Below are 19,602 nucleotides of genomic sequence, written 5' to 3' on the forward strand. Positions count from 1 at the left end.
AAGACTTCTTAGGGGTTCTCTTGTCCTCAGGCAACTTATTACCCTTCGACTGCAAATACTCTCCAAACAGCAGCTTTCCCCTGAAGGGGAGGTTAGACAGCTGGGCTTTAGACTACACATCCACTGACCAATTTCGTAGCCACAGAAGTCTCCTCGCCGCTACCACAGAGACCATACTTCTGGCGGAAGTCCGGATCATGGCCACACAGGCCACTCCCACTTCCAAGCAGGCAGCCTGAGCCTTCTCAACAGCCATTCCTAACCATTTATCATGCGCCTTCTGCACCCAATACAAGTAGTCTCTCTGCATCAGACTTCAGCAAACCGCCACATGAAGGCCTAGAGCCAAAACTTCAGCCTCTTAAGGAGGATTTCCAGTTTTCGATCCTGGATATCGTTCAAAGCAGCAGAACCTGCCACCGGAATGGTAGTCTTCGTGATAATTGTGGAAACCGCAGCATCCACCTTTGGAATTTTCCACGACTCCATCTGTTCTGGCAAGGGATATAATTTAGCTATAGCCCTGGCTATCTTCAAGCCCGCATTGGGAGATCCCCACTCCCAATCTATCAACTTCACCATGTTAGGCAATAGAAAAGAGTTAGGTACCCCCCCCCCCCCCGGTAATCCCTCCAGGATTGGGTTTAACCCCTTATCCGAATATTCCTGAGTGACCTTAATCTCCCAGCTCCTCCTGAACCTGGGAAATTAGTGGGCCCAACTAATCCCTGCAAAAAAACAAGCAGACCACCCGAGGATAGTTACTGTTCGTGATTGGGACCTTGTCTGGATCCTGCATTGGATCAACCAACATGCTAACCGGGTCCCTGTCTGGATCCACCAGCTCGTCCTGTATCTGACCTGTATCATCCATCTCGGACCTAGAGACCCAAAAACCACAGGATCCCTCCGGACTTCACCTGCCTAGGCTTCTTGACCGCCTGGGACTTCCTGGGTAGAGGCGTCTTGGTCCATACTCCCTTCCTAGCCAGATAGGCCTTATGGAGCAGAAGGACAAAATCCACTGAAAAAGCTTCCGGATCCAAAGAAGGGTCCGAGTCAGTTTCCCTTTCCCTGCCACCAGCAGGGTCTTATTCCATGGAAAACAGTGTGGGAGGGGAGTCCCAAGGCTCTGAAAACAGCAGCCTGGGTCCCAGCATGAGTAGACAAAATGGCTGCTGGCTGCTCTGACACACCCAGGGCCTCTGGAGACAGCCCAACTAACCTCGTGCTTCTGCTGCTCCCTGAGGTCCTGCAGAGGTCCCAGCCCCTCCATAGACACATTCGCGGCAAAATGCGGCCAAATCAAGGACCTCTTGACAAGAACCCCAGCCACAAACGTTGCCACACTGTGCGGGAGGCAGCATGTCAGCACGATCTGGCCTAAAAATAGCCCCTACCGATGTGAGAACGGCGCTGTCCAGTCCTGAAAACAGGCCCCAGCGAACAAATTCAGACACCCCCCCCCCCGACTGCACTGCCATTAACACAGAGTGCATTGTTTCCATGAAGAAATGAGTCACCCGCAAGTGACAGTGGACCCCTTTGAGATCCAGGATGAGACAAAAAGGAGACCTCCCTTCTTGGGTGCAATGAAATAAAAGGAATATCAAGAAAATAAGAGGTTGAGTCGTGGGCACTGGAAGCACAGCCCTCAAACTGAGGAGTCTTGACAAATGTACATTCCACTGCGGGGAGTGGCAGGGAGACATCATGAACAGGTCCCGAGGAACACTGGAAAAACTCCAGCACATATCCCTCTCGTATCACCTCCAGGACCCACTGATCTGATGTGATTTTGACCCACCTCTGTTAGATAAAAAAAAAAAAAAAAAAAAAAGAGCGGCATCCCCACCTAATCCTGCTCCTGGGGATGAGTCAACAAACCTTCATTGGGAGGTTCCACTACCCGAGCCTGTGCCCTGCCTGGGCTGTCTGGACAAAAGGACTGAGACCTACCGAAAGGTTGCTCCTCTATAGGGTCGAAAATGCTTGGAACCCCTGGTACAAACCCTCATGCCAGAGGGGCACGGGCATCTGTTTCTTATTCTCTGGCAACAGAGGATTTGCCCCACTTACTGGCCAGTTTCTCCCAAACAAGAGTGAGCCTTTAAAGGGCAATTTTGTAAGATTAGCCTTGGCCGTCTTGACCAATTTCTCAGCCATAACTAAGGCCTGGCCGCTGTTACGATTTGGTCCGCACCTCTGGCTGAGGTGCGGACCAAATCGCAGCCTGCATATGCTAAAAAGGTGGTGGCTGGTTCCATAACTGCCCTGGAATTCACTCCCGAGAAAGAAGTAAACAAGAGCGAGCCACCAGGGAACAAGCAGCAGCTATCTGCAAGGTCATTGCCACGGGTTCAAATGCTTGCTTAAGGATGGCTTCAATCCTCCTATCCAACTATCCTCAAGGCTGCTCCTCCCTCCATGAGGATAGTTGTCCACTTAGACAGCCCAGATAAGCACATCCACTTTGGAAAATGCAGATACTCTCTCACCACTGGATCCAGGGGGCACAGGCCTTCCAAAGCCAGACTGAAATTAGCCTCCAGGGCATCCCACTCAAGATCAATCAATTCTTGAATGGCTTCAACAGGGAAAACACAAGAGGCTTTATGCAAAGAAACAAAAAAAAAATGGGATTTTTCTTTGCCTCAGACATGGAATCAGGCTCAGGTATTCCCTACATCTGGGAAATCTGAGCCGGTATCTCATCTCTATGAAAGAACCGCAACAGTCCTATATGGCTCCAGATTTAAAATCTTGCACCTTAGTTGGCCTTTGGATGCTTGAACAGCTTATATTTGTCCTGTTACGTTGTGTCTTATTTTTTTGCTGTTTTTGTGTGTTAAGGTAAAATCGCTCAGAGCTTGCATGTGGTGATTAAGAAATTTTAATCAATATAAATACAGTCCTGGAGGAATTTCCCCATGCTCCAGAGTATCAGGATCAGCCTCATCATCCATGACATCCGGATTCCTATCACAGGACCTGCTGCCAATCTAGGTGTACTTCGGTGCTTAACAGTATCAGACGAGTAAGAGGCCACTGCCTGTGATTCTGACCTGACAGGATGGGGCTGAGGACTACAATCCTTGAAAAACTTCCACCCAAGAAAAGACAGAAGGATCCACGGCAAAACCAGAAGGCACCTGTGCTAACCCTACTGAGCTACTGGCCCCTGCTGATGAACCAGTTAAGAGAGTTCAAGGTCAGGCGCCCCTCCTGACATGTCCTTACCCAGCCCAGCAGGCTTAGTAAAATCATTCTCCCTGAGCTTCTAAGCCGCACCTGCACAAGAGGGCACTCCAGGCTGAGATGCCAGAATACGACAGGCGCACAGAGGGAAAGGTGCCATTAGTCCATCAGTACGCTTAACGGGCGACTGAAGGTGTGCGTCCAGCTGAATTCACGCTGCAAAGTTTTAGGCGTCCAAAGGCTAGGCATCACAAAACTAGGCACACAACCAATATATCCCAGATTGTGTGCACAGGCAGCGCGCCCAAAAGAAACTGGGCACACAACTCTGATGCACCGCCAGATGCACTTGCACACACCGACAGTCCTGAAGAGAGCAACCCAACGTGCAGAAAAAAGTGTGTGAAAAAGCCACTGCGGCCCACCATGCAGCGCACAGAAAAAAAAAGCCTAACAGCAGGGCCTAACTTACCCGGGCTGCTCAAGTCCCTTAACCTCCCATGGGAGCAGGAGCAGGAGCAGCACTAAGGGCAAGGCCTACAAACCACCCCCCCCCCCCCCCCTCTTTTTCTTTTTTTTAAATCTTATCTGAGCTCAGCCTCTCCCAGCTGAGTACAGAGAGGGCATATACCTTCACCGCAGCACTCTGCTTCCTGCACCCGCTGCCTTTCAGCTGTTTTAATCAGCTAAGTCCACACTGGCTGAGAAAAACAGTTACTGGACCAAGGCACTCATCTAAGGGACCACAGAAATCACCTCAGGAATTCCCAACTGGGGGAGAGACCGTTTGGTATCACCGCAGGAGTGGGGCAAGTTAAATCTTATTTCTCCTCTAAAATTTGAAGCTATCCCCAGGAAGGAGACTGAACACTGGCAGGCTGATGTCACTACAGGGGGATACATACTGTGACATCAGTTTGCTCCATCTCCATCTGCTGGTAGAGATGCATAACCCACTGGTTCTGAATGCATCTGTCTGGGTGCTAGAAAAAAAAAATATTTTGGTGGTGGTGGGAGAGGGGGCAGTTAAATCTGTTCTAGTTCCTCTCTCCCATTGCCGTCCTTCCCCATAAACAGCCTCCTAATGCATGTACCAGAGGCCCAACATATTCCACTCACCAACAGAATGGCACTTCTTTGGCAGAAGGAAGGTGTACGGCCGCTGTTTAAATGTCAGGTCAAACAAATATACCTAGAAGTATAAAACAAGAGGTGGAGCTAAGTCATAGAAACAGAATATTCACAGCAGATAAAGACATAAGTGAGGGTTATCCAGTCTGCCTATTTTTTTTTTCTACCTACTGCAGTACCCCTGATTTTACTGGATTTCTGGCTTTACTCTTGCTTCCAAGTCTACAGATCTGGGCCCATTACATAGTTGGATTGCTGGTCACCTTTCAACCTATCAAATACAGCCTCCTTCCAACAACTCTAATGGTAATCCAGGAAGGACGCAAAAAACCCAATGCTTGTATAACACCCTTTCTATGAAGCCACGTTTCCTGTGTCTCTACTCATTGCACTTAAGTTTCCTGAGCCATCACCAATCTCAATGTCAAATGTATTTCCACTCAGTCACTGCTTTCACTAAGCAGTTTCCTCCTCCTCCTGTGCACTTCCAGCTCAGATGGAGTCATGAGCCTTTGTTCACAACTGCTCAAGGACTCCCCCACCTCATTTTACATCCCCTCCTGTTTAATCTAGTAATGGCAATAGCTTGTAATTGGGTTGGGGGGGGGGTCCCTGCACCAAGGCTCTCTTTTGGAACCTTGTATCCAGTCACTAGCTGTCACCCTTAGGCAATGACAATGACTCCCTCTCACCCAACTAGGGGCTGTGAATGCTACCACCACAGCATGCCCAGCTCCAGCCAGTTCAGGAACAGAAGATCCAGAACTGAGGACTTCCTGCATGGCAGGGCACATTGTTTACCAACGCAGCCATGACCTGCGACTCGTAGCCACAACTCCAGAACAGAATAGAGGGCCTCCCAAAATTCACACACACTATGCTAAGATGTTGACAGTACTTGAAACATAGAAACTGGGGGATACTGGAGGCTGGCTTTAGTGCACAAGCTTTCCCACCTGTCAAAGCACTGAATCAGAACCCTCCTCATCTCCACAGTCCCAAGATGCAATAGCAGAAAACAGTACTTAAAAAAAACAAACAAAAAACAAACAAAAACTGCTCTTCCCTTTTATATGTGGACCATGAACATGACAGGCCTTCAGTTTCCCTCCTCTCATCTCAAGCTGCATCTACTCAAGGATCTGAAGACAGTTTATTCATTACCTGTTCCCCTCCCATATTAACTAGCAGTTCTGTCCCATCTGGACTGAAAGTCACATATGTGGCTACCAGGACACGCAGACGGTTGTTGTAGTCTGGCAGTTTCACTGGAAGGTGTCCTGCAGAGAAAGAGGCAGCTAAGTTAATTAAATACTGGTCAGTGTCTCCCTGTCCTCTGAAAGACTTGGGCGGCAGCTTCACACATGGATAGGAGGGATAATTTATGGAACAATAGTATTTCTGCTGCCAGATCAACATGTACTTAAAGAATATAGCAAGCAGATGCCAAACGAACAGAAAAGCCCCATCCAGTGCTGGATCAAAGTGTTTTATATTTCCAAGGTACAGAAAGTCCCAGATGCTGAATTTCCAAAAAAAAAAAAAAAAGCCAGTCAGACTCACATGGCATAACTATACCAATCTGCCAAAATGGAAGAACTAGGATCTGCATCAAGTGCCTCCTTAGAGGTGAATCCCAATACTGAACCAGTGATTAAAATGCAAAAACATAGCTCTTGTAGTGCTGAGCAAGGCTTAGCAAAAGTTTACTAACACTCAAAAATGTTACTCAATGCCTGGGGGAAAGAAACATGCGATGGCACCCAATATGCAGACCACCTTCTCTTCAATTTAAAATTTATACAAAAATGTGAAAAACTACATACACATTCCTTGATATCTTCAAGGCCTACGTATTTATTATTCTAGTAGTCTTCTGAATATTTATATACACACACTTATCAAATTTGTTATAAATTACACTCCGCTCTAGCTGCCTCTACCAGCACCATTATCAATTATAGCAACACACATTGAGCTCAACATACACATCCAAAATAGTAAAAATCTGTTCCTTACTCACTGATAAAATGGATTACAAATTCTAACAGATTGAGTATGCGCAATCTTTCAAAAACATTACTTGTTTAAAAAAAAAAAAAGCAAGCAAAATTACAAAAATCAATTGTTAAATGCACCCTACAATTCAACATTAATTCTAAATGCAAGGATTGTTGCTCCAATGTTTAATCTCAATTTCAAACATATACAAAGATGTTAACAAAATCTTTATGCTAAAATATATATTAGAGAGGAAATTTACAGGCCGATACAGTACAGTGCGCTCCGGAGCGCACTGTAAGCCTGCTCTTGGACGCGCGTTTTCCCTTACCCCTTATTCAGTAAGGGGAGGAAAACGCACGTCCAACCCGCGGCACCTAATAGCGCCCTCAACATGCAAATGCATGTTGATGGCCCTATTAGGTATGCGCGCGGGATACAGAAAGTAAAATGTGCAGCCGACCCAAAAGGTAGGTGCTAATTTCTTACGGCACTGGAAGTAAAAACTGCTTTTCTGTGCACTCTCCGACTTAATATTATGGCGATATTAAGTTGGAGGTCCCGAAGAGTAAAAAAAGTTAAAAAAAAAATTTGAATTCAGCCCGCGGCTGCCTGGCCGAAAACCGGACGCTCAAACCCGCTGACAGCTGTCGCTCCTTTTGCCCGTTTTTACCGCCGGGCCTAATTTAAATACAGAATTTCACGCGCCGGCAAGTGGCCGGTTCGCCCGCAGACTTTACTGTATCGGCCTGTTAGTTCTTACCTGTTAATTTTAATTCCTGTAGTACCACGGATCAGTCCAGACCATGGGGTTGAGCCTCCTGTCCAGCAGATGAGACAGACCAAAACTGAAAGGGTATCCCATAATCAGGACAGAGCCTACCCTGCAGCCCTTCAGTATAACCATTGTCAAAGCAGAAAGTATGAAGATAAACAGTAAGGAATCAAGCAAGTTACAAGAGAACTCAAAAACTTTAACAAGTGCAAACATTGAATGGACTCTGTAGATAAACGCTCTTGCATAAATGTCCATGGTCAGAGAGATGCTTCCGGTGCCTCTTATTATAAACACAGACGAAAAATCATTCTGAATCCTGCAAAAAAAGAGAAAAGAAGCTTCGAGCGGACGGCAGAAAATATATAGGGAAGGGTATCTGGACTGATCCGTGGTACTACAGGAACGAAAATTAACAGGTAAGAACTAAAAATTTCCCTTTCCCTGTATGTACCCGGATCAGTCCAGACCATGGGATGTACCAGAGCTTCCCTAAACAGGTTGGGACCGAGACAGACCCACTCGAAGCACCTGCTCGAAGAACCAAAGAACCAAAGCACCTGCCAACCAAAAGAACCAAAGACAGGCACCTGAACATCCAAGCAGTAATGTTGAGCAAAAGTATGCAAAGATTTCCACGTAGCTGCCCTGCATATCTCCTGCGGAGAGACCGATTGACTCTCCGCCCAAGAAGCAGCTTGAGAACGCAAGGAATGAACGCCCGGCCCCGACAGATATAGGCCGACACGATCGCCTCCTTCAACCAGCGAAAGATTGTAATCTTAGAGGCCTGTTTGGGCCCACTCCATAAGACAAAAAGATGATGATCTGAGATTTGGAAATCACTGGTTACATGAAGATAACGCATGAGGACATGTTTCACATCCAGACGGCGTAGATCATCCCCTGCTGTACCAGCAATATCCATGGGAGAGAACGCAGGGAGCTCCGACTGATTGACATGAAAGGAAGAAACAACCTTCGGCAAAAAAGATGGGACAGTGTTAAGGGAGACACCGACACCCCCCCCTCGAGTCCAAAAAACACAGAGCAAATAGAGACTAAAAACACTGCCATAAGTGTTAAATCCTTGAGAGTAGAGCACCGGAGAGGCTCGAAGGGAGCTAGGCAGAGAGGAGGACTAAATTAATGCTCCTCGAAGGATAAGTGGAACTCAGCGGCAGCCTCAAATGTTTAACTCCCTTGAGAAAAACGGACAATATCCGGATGAGACGCAACCGCATAACCTTCAAGATTTCCCAAGAGAGCTGAGGGCAGAAACCTGGACCCGGAGCGAACCGAAGGATAAACCCTTAGAAAGACCTCTCTGGAGAAAAGAAAGAACCAGTGACACCGGGGCAGAATGAGCCGAAACACCCGATTCCACGCAGACAAGTTCGAAAACTTTCCAAACCCAGACATAGGTGAGGGAAGTAGAAGTCTTGCGGGCACGCAGAATAGTGGATATGATGTCCTCCCCATATCCCTTCTTTCTCAGTCTCCGCCGTTCAAAAGACAGGCCGCTAGACAGAAGCGATCCGCCTGGTCGAAAAATATAGGACCCTGCCATAGCAGGAACTGGAGATGACAGACGAAGAGGGTTGTCCCTCAACAGGTTTACGAGATCTGCGAACCACGGTCTGAGAGGCCATTCGGGGGTTACGAGAACGACCGGACCTCTGTGGAGCTCTATCCTTCTGAGCACTTTGCCCACCAGGGGGCAAGGAAGAAACACGTACAGAAGGACTAGTGCATCTACCCCTTCAGAGCAGTACTCCTCCAGTGGCTGAAGAACCTGGGAGCTTTGGCATTGTCCAAGGTTGCCAACAGGTCCAGGTGAGGAGGACCCCACCGATCGACAATCAGATCCATTGCCTCGGACAACTCCCACTCGCAGGGATCGAGCCACTGGCAACTCAAGAAGTCTGCTTGAACATTCTCCTTGCCTGCAATGTGAGAAGCTGCTAGGCATTGCAGATGATGCTCCGCCCACACGAAGAGCTGACTGGCCTTGAGGGCCACCAGGCAACTCCTGGTGCCCCCCTGGCAATTGATACACACCGTGGAAGAGTTGTCCGAGAGCACCCGAACTGCTCTTTGGCGAAGTAGCAGGAGAAACGCTTTGAGAGCCAGATGAACTGCCCGAGCCTCCAGGCGATTGATGTGCCAGCAGGATTGGGCTGGGGACCAGTATCCCTGCGTGGCCTGCAACTGGCAGACTGCTCCCCATCCGGAGAGGCTGGCGTCTGTCGTGACTACAATCCACTGTGGAGTCTGAAGGGATATTCCTCTCAGAAGGTGCTTGAGCGATAGCCACAATTGTATGGCGCTGATGGTAGAGGCGGAGAGTGGGAGCAGCGTCTGAAACTGTTCTGACACCAGTTTCCAGCGGGATAGCAAAGCTTTCTGTAAAGGACGCATATGCGCAAAAGTCCAGGGGACCAAGTCGATAGTGGAAGCCATGGTCCCCAGAACCTGTAGGTAGTCCCACGCTGTGGGAAGAGGCATGGAAAGGAAGTTTTGGACTTGATCCATCAGCTTGAATGCTCGCGAGTCTGGCAGGAGTACCTTGCCGACTCTGGTATCGAACCGAGCCCCGAGGAATTCTAAGACCTGGGAAGATCGGAGATTGCTCTTGGAAAAATTTACTATCCATCCCAGGGACAAGAGCAGAGCAAGGATGCAGTCCACTGCCAGTGTGCATAAGGTCTCAGACTTGGCCCGTACTAGCCAATCGTTCAGGTAAGGGTGGAATAGGACTCCGTCCCGCCGGAGGGCGGCCACCACCACCACAACCTTGGTGAACATGCGCAGTGCTGTGGCAAGACCGAAGGGGAGAGCCCGGAACTGAAAGTGTTGACCCAAGATGTTGAATCGGAGATACCTCTGATGTTCGACACAGATTGTTATGTGCAGGTGGGCCTCTCAAGTCGAGAAAGGCCAGAAATTCTCTGGGATGAACAGCCGCTATAACTGCCCTTAGGGTTTCCATCCAAAAGTCCACCTTTGGACCACCATCCAAATGACCACCTAAGTTTGGAACGAGGAATGGGCTGGCTGAATCTCATTGGGAGGTGGGCTTGGTCGCAGGGCGCTGTGGATTACCATCTCGGAAGGCCTGAGACCAGGACAGATCTAGAGGGATTTCCCCTAGAGAAGGTGCCCCATGTCCTGGGATTATATCTCCGCTGACCCCTGAATCGGGTGCGAATAGGGAAGGCGGCTCTCGCCTGTTTCGGGCAATCCTCAGGTAGCTTGTGGACCTTGTTCTCACACAAGGATTTAATAAGCTGCTCCAGGTCCTCGCCAAAAAGCAACTTACCTTTAAAGGGGGAGCGTGCCCAGCTGCACCTTGGAAGACGAGTCAGCCACCCAATTACGGAGGCAGAGAAGCCGCCTGGGCAGAGACTGCGGAAGTCATCGCTTTTGCTTGGACCCGGAACAAGTCGTAAAGGGCATCTGCCCCATATGCTATAGCTCCCGCCAACCTTTCAGCCTGCTCTGCCTCTGCAGACGGGAGGTCCTGGGTGCTGAGCAATTGTTGAACCCACCTAAGGCTTGCCCGCTGCATATCGACGCCCGAACACCCAAGGCCAAGACTTCGAAGATGCGCTTGAGATGAAATTCTAGTTTGTGGTCTTGAACATCCCTCTGGGCCTAGCACCCACCACCGGGATGGTGGTGTGCTTAGTGACTGCAAACACAGAAGAATCCACCTTGGGAATTTTCAGCATGTCTAAACACTCCTTCGGGAGAGGATAGAGCTTTTTCCATGGCCCTCACTACGCGGAGCCCCCGAGTCGGGAGTCTCCCACTCCCAGAGGAGCATCAGCCTATGCACTGGATGGAAGGGGGAAGGAGCATGGAAGAGTCCTGAGTCCCACAGGACTGGGTCCGTGCAAGCAAGCATAGAGGCCAAGAACTCAACTACTGCAGGGCACTCGATCCCCAGCTCCTGAGTGATAAAAGGGATAAGTGGCTCCAGTTCCTCCCTCCGGAATAGACGGAGAACATGAGGGTCATGCCCCTCTAGATGGGGGGAGAAGTTTCAACAAAATCCAGGTCTTGATCTTTGTCTGGGATAATCAAGGGAGCGGGGGGGGGGGGGCCCTGGGACCACCCGCACTCGAACATACCCCTGCACATCCGGCACCGCAGACTCCTCCTGTAAACTGGCTAGATAGGATTTGTGCATTAAAAGCACAAACTGAAGAAAAACAAGGCCTAGAACCTCCATGGGGGAGGGGGGGGGGGGGGAAGATTCCAAAAACTCTGGGTCCTGTGTGTCCTGCTGTCCCATGGTAGAAGCAACAGAAAAACCCAAAATGGCCACCGTTCCCGCGGTTTGCCGACCCGGGAACGATGCGGCCACACGCTTGCTAGGCCTTGTCCGGGGTCATGAGGTGATCGCAACCGCGGAGGGACCCTCTCTCCCCAGCAGACGTTTGGAGCATAGCCGCTCGCGGGAGAGTCGGAGCGAAGACTCCCAGCAGGCAAGACACAGAGGAGTTCGCGGCATGGCCCCGTTACAGGGGCGGAGCAACAATAAAAATCAGCTGGGCTGCCGGGTTGAGGGAGCGGAGGCAGGAGAATGAATCCTGCATGCTCCTCTCTCTCAATAAAAGGCTGCCAAGTCCTTATCTAATTTTTTTTTTAATCTTAATCGAGTAGTGCAGGGGAAAAACATCCCGGCAAAAGAGAAGGTTGTAGAGGGGGAGTGGCTGGACCACCAGTATCACCCCACAGCCGAGGAACACTGGGAATAGGGAGCCTAGGCTATTATCTTTTAAAACAAGGGGCAAGGCCCCCCCCCCAAGAGAGAGGAGACAGAAAACTGTCTCCTGTAAGGAGATCAGCAGAGTCCAACTGAAAAGTTTACAACAATATATTTTTTTTTTTTTTATAAATAGAACTTTAAAAACAACAAATACTTTGCTTGATCCAAGACATTTTAGAGAAGAAAGGGAGTCCCAAAGTGGGACAAACAAAAGAACCAGGGAACTGCAGGGTGAGCTGTCACATCTGCTGGAGACAAATACTGAAAGGCTGCAGGGTAGGCTCTGTCCTGATATGGGATACCCTTTCAGTTTTGGTCTGTCTCCATCTGCTGGACAGGAGGCTCAACCCCATGGTCTGGACTGATCCGGGTACGTACAGGGAAAGATGGGTAGAAAAAAAAAAAAAAAAGGAATATTAAAGGCTCCTGACTCAAAGATGTCAATTTGGGGAGAAATACTCAAGGAACTGGGTTAGCTAACGTAAAAAAGGTCACCCACTTATCCCCCAAGTTTGGTGAAAAAATGCCATAGTGCAGGGGGAGTGGCGACTGGAAGCTCACCTGCTACATAGTATTGTGCAGCCCCATCTGGGATAGGCTTCTGTCGGTCACAAAACGTGTGGACCGCGGTCAAGGGACTCTGCTTCAGGCTTTTCCTGAAAACAAAAAACCGAACTGTGAGAGAAATCCCCAAACAAGACAAAAGCTCACCCATTTTAAAAAGCTTCTCCCAGCAGTCTTTCCACTATGCAGAACCTTGTTTGCATTACCAAATGACTCCATGTCAACTAGGACAGACTGCTCCAGTCCTGCTTTTACCCACTGCATGTATGGAGATGTAGTCCTGCTTCTCTTATGAAGTCAGGGCTGTATTACAATGTGTAGAAAAACCAATTCTGGTTTTTGGGGAGGTTCACACCCTAAATCCCAAATCATAAAATTACCTGGATTGATTTTCAGATCCCATAATACCCTCTGTGAAGTGATAAAAACCAAACACGCCACACACACACACACACACACAGGATCCTGCCTGAAGATACTGGAATCAAGGTTTAACCCCCACCCAAAATTACCGCAGTTAGAAAAAGTTAAAACCATAGGTCCATTTGGTGTTTACAGCAGTAATAGTGTGAATTAAGAATCCAAATTATAAAGAAAAACACAAATAAGAAAACTGCAGAGGAATATTACATCAAAATAAGTGTTTCCCCTTGGAAAGAGCATGAATTTCTACAGATTTCATTTTTCAGTTATTTTTGGCAGTTTCTTCCTGCTCCTTTGAAACTCGCCTTTATTGGGCTACAGCAGCTTGAGCCCAAATCCACAGTTCCTAGGGGATTTTCTCCCACTTCTAACGTTCCTGTCTAGCCATGGACCACAGATTGCAGTTCTCCCCCTACAGCCTGGTACATATGCACCCCACGTTCAGCCACTAGGGCACAAAGAGCTAAGACTCCTCTAACACACACACACACACACTCCATCTAAAAAGGATGTTCTTCCATCTCAGACACCTGCACACCCCTCCCCTTCAATGTTCTCTAATAAACAGGCCCACTAATACCAGCATACAATCCTTGAGAGAAAATGGTGTTTTAAAAAAAAAAACAAAACAAACAACCCAAAAAAAACACCCAACAAAACCCACACCCCACAACCCAGGAACAGCCAGAAGTCCCGTTCCCCCCCCCCAAGAATCTAGGTTGCTCTGCTGAGACTATTCATAACCCACAAGCTACTGGGTGATAGAATTTAGCAGAAGTCAAGGGTCACAGCACCACAATATTAGAGATAACTACAATAACTTTAACGGGACAGATAAATGGAGCCAAATGGCCATTCACATCATTTCACTGAAGATAAAACAATTTCTGTATTGACTGCCAAGCAGCAGAGAAAAACAGAAGCAGGTATGGCCACCTTGTCTCTATTATAGTTAAAACAAACAAAAAAACCCCCACAACCCCAAATCTCAGTAGCTCATACCAATATGCATTTCAGTCAACAAGCCCTCTCTTCTGCTGTAACATGATACAGATGCTTTGTTAAACCAAAGAAAATCAGATGTGTGTAGCTTGGCTTACTCTGCCATTCACTTTCCATTCAGAACACTGAATGTGAATGGACCAAAAGATTACTCTAATCTATTGACATAAGGACCAAATAACTCAGCACCTCACAATTTTTTGCTGTTAAAAGCACATGCATAAGATTTTATTATTACAGAAAAGGCCTAAAAGCTCCACCTTCACCTGTGGTTATGGATCATGCGGATGTCATAGATCCGTACAAAGGGCCCGCTGGCCCCCACCGCTAGATAGTTGTTGTCCTGGGGGTTGACAGTGAGGCACTTTGCCTCCACCAATTGTCCGCAGTACTCTGTCAGGTCAATGAGCACCTCAGAGCGCTTGCTGCTCTCTCGGAGGTCATACTGCCTACAGGGCAGTTTGGAAAGAAAGACAGACATAAAAATGAGGTAAATACCTTTTTATTGAACTTACATTAATGACTAAGCCATGCAGAATAAGGCAACTGTGATTTTGCCCAAACAGATACATAATGAACCTGACAATGCCATACATTTTCTCTAAACCATAAGGTGAAATTACTACTTACCTGATACATTTCCTGTCTTCTAGAGCAAGCAGGCTAGTCCATTACACATGGGTTACACACACCTACCTATCAGCAGAGTGAGGTAGAGAATAGGCTCGCTGTCACGCTTTATAAGCATCCATGACGACACTAGCCTGCCAGTATTTTCTGAAAAAGCCAACCCTGAACAACTTTTAAATGGGGATAGATTACAGGATAGCTGATTGTTTATTTTGAAAAAAAGAGTGATAGATCTTCCACTCAGCATTTAGTACATTCCTGAATGTTTCACTATTGACCTATGTTTATATGCTGCCTCTGTTCATACATACCTTGCTTGGTCATTACTCAATAAAAATATATTTCACATAAACCAGAAATAACTGGAAACACCATATATAAACAAGTTTCTCTTTTTTGAACTTCCAGAAGACCAAGAAATCAAAAGGACCAGAGGAAAGATAGACAATAGCAAGAACAGGGTAAGAGTTGAAAAGGCATGCTTATCCAAAAGACGACGAATTGACTAATTCTGCCAATCATCTCTCCAGTTGTGCCCTGCCAAATTAGGTTCTTGGACTGATCCTGGCCTGGCCTAACTGCTCTAGAGGAAAGGAAATCAGGTAAGGAGTAGTTTTCACCTTCCTCTACGTTCAGTCAGGCCAGTCCATCGCACATGGGATGTAGCAAAGCTACTCTCTTTGTGTAGTAAGCTGCTTAAGGACAAGAGAGTCTGGAAAAAGCACGCAGGGATGACCAGGTTGCAGCTCCTCAAGTCTCTTCATGGCAATACCAGCTGGAGCTCTGCCAACCAAGTAGCTTGCGCTCTCATGGAATGATCCCAAACCTGCTTTGGCAAGGGCATCTCTGCCTCTAAGAAAGCTGCTGCGATCACTTCTTTAATCCAGCACGCCACTGTAGTCCTAGAAGATGTTTCACCCTCTCATACACTGTGCAGCAGAAAGATGATAGGACCTTCAGAATTCATTAGAAACCTTGAGATACCTCAGAAGATGCCGCCGTACATCCCGAGGTCGCAGGAGCGCATACTCCTCTGCGTCCCCCTGCTTATTAAAGGACGATAGAGAGACTGATTCATATGAAAACTGAAGACTACTTTTGGAAGGAAAGGAGGATATCGTGCAAAGCTGTCCCTATCCTGAGTAATGGTTAGAAAAGGGTCTCTACCTGAAAGCGCCTGCAACTCCAATACCTTGCATACTGAAAAAACTGCGATCAGAAACAGGTCTGCAATGTGAGCAAGAGCAGAGAAAAACTCAAGAGCAACGAAACGAGGACCTGCCAAAAAAAATTAAAAATAAATAAAACCAGAACTAAATTTAGATCTCAAAGAGGAAACAGGATCCAGGGGGCGGTCAAATGTGTTTAGTGTCTCGTAAAAAACTAGACATATCTGGGGGCAAGGACAGTGTCAACCCTGAACCCATCCTCTATAGCAAGACAGCACTGCTACCTGAGATAAACCCTTACTATGACCCTCCTGCAGCAAATCGAAGAACTGTGAAATCGAGGCACAGCCAGGCAGCCATCCTCAGACACTCACCACACACATTCCTGGCCTTTAAAAGCCTATGGCCGGTGAATAGCCATCATATGCACCCTTTCAAGACAGAATAGAGCCAGAGACATCGGACCCTTGCATAGCATGTTCCTGTGTGGAGGAAAGCGAAGAAAACCCAATTACTCAACAAGTGTGAGGCCAATCTGGAATCTCCAGGATATCAAGCAATCTACTGAACTTCCCCACCTATTATGGGCCAAGGTGAAAACATAAAAAGTTTCCGCTCTCAGCCATTCCTGTATTAGGGCATTGATCCCAGAGGACCTCAGATCTCTCTGGCGACTGAAGAACTAGCGAACCTTCACATCTCACCCAAACCCATGAACATCCAACTCCACCTGCTGACAGAAGTTGAAAGCCCCATTGCAGAGACACCACTCTCAAGGATCCAGTATGTGACGAAAGAGAATCAGTTTCCACATTGTCTTCTCCCATTATGTGAGATGGCAAGGCCAGAAAATACTTTTCCACCCAAGGAAGAAGCATAACCATCTCTAAGGAGACCAGCTGGCAGGTTTTCCTACTGCCATAGCGTTGTCTGTTTGAGATCACTCTCACCATTCTTCCAAGTAAACGGGGAGCACATTCGAGGCGTGCCAGACAAATTGCCCGAGCAACCCGACTGTTGAGTCACTTTGCCTCCACACTGGACCCCTGACCTTGCACTGCGAGCTCCTGACAGAAAACAAATACTGAAAACCCTGTGCTGATACTCAGTTTCTCAGAGTACTGTGGCAGATAAAATTACAATTGTGAAACCTCCGATTCCTCGCCAGAATAAACTGGAAAGATAACACTGAGAAATGGATCGGCTGAGCCATTGCCTGGAAGACGGAGGTGGAAGTTCTCTCGCGCTGCAAGATGGCCACTGTTCCCACCTCTGGCAGGAATGAAAAGTCAGCAAGCCCTGCGGACCCGGGTCCCCCCACCAAAGGCACTTTCTAAATCCACTGTTCCTCAAGCAGCACCGGCACATCCAACAGCTGCAAACCTCCCGAGGCAGCTCAGACTCAAACTCGCTCACTGGGCTCTCACCCATCCCCCCCCCCCATGAGGGTCCGATACAGCCCCTAACGCAATTTGTGCCGCTATCAGGAGTTTTCACGCTTCCAGGGACTGCTGCAGGGCTCAGTAACATCACAACTGCCTGCTAGTCACTCTGCCAGAAGCTCCAATCTTTTCCATTAACCTTTCCAAATGGTCCTACTTCCCCAGGCAGCCTTCACTGAAGGAGCAGAGCCTGTCCTTTTTTTTTTTTTTTTTTTTTTTTTTTTTAAACAGGACTCAGCTGAAGGCAAACAGAGCATGAAGATAAAAAAAAAAAAGAAAAGGACTTCCATAACTCATTTTCTATCCTCAGCAAAGAGAAGCTGGGGGGAGGAGCCTTCCAAGTCTCACACTGGTACTCTGTGCTGCTCCACTGAGTGAAGGAAGCCAACGCCGTTACCTCAGGAGCTTCCCACCATATTCTTCCTATTCATCCGGCCTAACCAAGCCTTAGCTTCCAGCATGGGAAGCACATCAAACATCTGCTGAGACTGAATACTGGCAGGATGGTGTCAGCACAGATGAATACAGGAAATGACATCTGCAAGCCTCTGCCTCCATCTGCTGGAAGGAGTGCATAACCCATGTGTAATGGACTGGCCTAACAGAATACAGAGGAACCAAACCATAACCTGCATTACCTATATAATTGGTTACTTCATAATTTATAACAATTACTAGTGTGCATCACAAGATATAGCACATACCAGCACCTGCTGAAAGGTGCAAGGGCCCAGTTCCACTGGGCTCCCAGCCCCTCTGATGCGATGGCTGCACTAGGTGGGAGGAGGATCGGGATCATGAATAGGGAAATTCCTAGGTAATTGTAAATGAAGGCTCATGGCTCATCAATGGGCATGAGCAGGGAGGGCAGGTTCTGAATGGCATGGGAGTAAGGAGGCGACTATTTAACTGTGGAACAAAATACTTAAGTTACATTTTATGAAATCACTACCTAAAAAAGTCAATGGGTCCAAATAACAAAAATCAATTTAAAGTAGAACTGGCCCAGTATCTTTTTTTATTCCTTAATTTCAGAGAGAATTTTACAGATTCAAGGCCAACATCCCGCCCGTCCTCCCCCCGAACAATACAAAACCCAAGTCAAGAGTCCCAACAGTGCAGACGAGACAGAAAAGGAAGCAAAAGAAAAAAAAAAAAATTTCAGTCAAAGCCCAAACTTCTCACCTGATCAGCCCATCCTCTGCTGCGCTCCAGAACGTGTTGGGCCACATTGGTGCTGTCGCAACACGCTTCACCCTGTTTGTGTGATCCCCGAACATGTGTATTGTTTCCTTAACAGTCAGATCATGCACATGCACTTTGGAGTCAGCAGCACCTGTAATCAGGATTCGGTCCCCAGCATGTGGCAGGAACTGGAGGAGGCAAGGCAGACGACAACTAACTTACAAAGAGGATTTCAGAGCCTAAGCGACACAACAGAAGGTGGAAAATGTAGGTTGTGCCCCGAGATCCTATAGTGAGCAGAGCCACAAGGACCTGGAGATCGGTAGAATAAACAAGATCTTGAAGGGGTGGAAAGCACAGTCAGCAGACTTATCTTACAGTGCCAGCACTAGATTCAGATTTATTAGGATGGTATTACAAGAGTGTAGCACCTTCCCCCACTATGTAAGCACTTAAAGGAAAGAGCTCAGAATACATTACATTCCTTATCCTCACCTTGTAGCGTCAGTACTGGGAAATAACCAAAGAGTCTGAACACCATTAAATGGAACCCACAAAAGGAGGAGATTTAAAAATATTAGTGGCCCCAAATAACCACTGTTTAAGTACCTTCATAGTATCTGGATGATTTACTTACATAAGGCTGTAGTAAGAGAAATGAGCCTTTGCTTCAACAGTACCAAATGCTCCCTTAGTGTTTCTGAATGAAACAGACTGCAGCACAAATTAATCCTATACCCGACTCCTTGGAATCAGCTCCCATGTTCTCATCTGTAACATGATATCACTGGTCCCAGCCTATCAACCTCACCCCTAAAGTTCCCCTTCGAACTCCTACCTGTACTTCTATTGGGCAGCAAGATGCAGCAATCACCTCACAGCCCCCAGGCTGATTCCATTTCTAACACTGCACTGAAATGTATTGTTTATGCAAGTCACAGTCACATGTCTGAGGAAACAGCTCTGGTGCAGAGATTTTTTTCCTTGCTCAGTCCTAATATCCACTGTCCAGGCACATGTCTTCCTTGGGGTGGTTCTGCTTACCTTGACTGAGAAGATATTTGCAGTGTGGCCTGTATGCATGGAAAGCAACTTCTTGTGGTGGAAGGGATCCCAGATAATTGTGTGTTGATCATCAGAGCCAGAGGCCAGTAAACTGGAAGAGAGTACATCTTTCACTCTTATATTTCTATCTATACAGATGGGTAAAATGGCAGAGTCTGGCATACTCAGATTAGCAGCTTTATTGTTTACCAGAGAGGTACCTAATAGGTTTAAAAATATTTCCTTATTATTTGTATTTCA

At 47.4% G+C, this 19,602-nt stretch overlaps 1 protein-coding gene across 2 annotated transcripts in view; it reads right to left on the reverse strand.

Moving 5' to 3' along the window:
- The window catches only part of WDTC1 (WD and tetratricopeptide repeats 1), a 71,489-nt gene that overhangs the window by 25,666 nt on the left and 26,221 nt on the right, over nucleotides 1–19,602 (reverse strand). For both annotated transcript variants that reach the window (XM_029570923.1, XM_029570922.1), the window contains exons 5-10: nucleotides 19,342–19,453; nucleotides 18,298–18,485; nucleotides 14,138–14,320; nucleotides 12,444–12,538; nucleotides 5,494–5,609; nucleotides 4,318–4,390 (exon numbers count right to left, since the gene is read on the reverse strand). In XM_029570923.1, the coding sequence (XP_029426783.1) occupies nucleotides 4,318–4,390; nucleotides 5,494–5,609; nucleotides 12,444–12,538; nucleotides 14,138–14,320; nucleotides 18,298–18,485; nucleotides 19,342–19,453 (767 nt within the window). The remainder of the gene's footprint in view (nucleotides 1–4,317; nucleotides 4,391–5,493; nucleotides 5,610–12,443; nucleotides 12,539–14,137; nucleotides 14,321–18,297; nucleotides 18,486–19,341; nucleotides 19,454–19,602) is intronic.

This window comes from Rhinatrema bivittatum, chromosome 11 (assembly GCF_901001135.1).
Source record: "Rhinatrema bivittatum chromosome 11, aRhiBiv1.1, whole genome shotgun sequence".
Taxonomy (NCBI): domain Eukaryota; kingdom Metazoa; phylum Chordata; class Amphibia; order Gymnophiona; family Rhinatrematidae; genus Rhinatrema; species Rhinatrema bivittatum.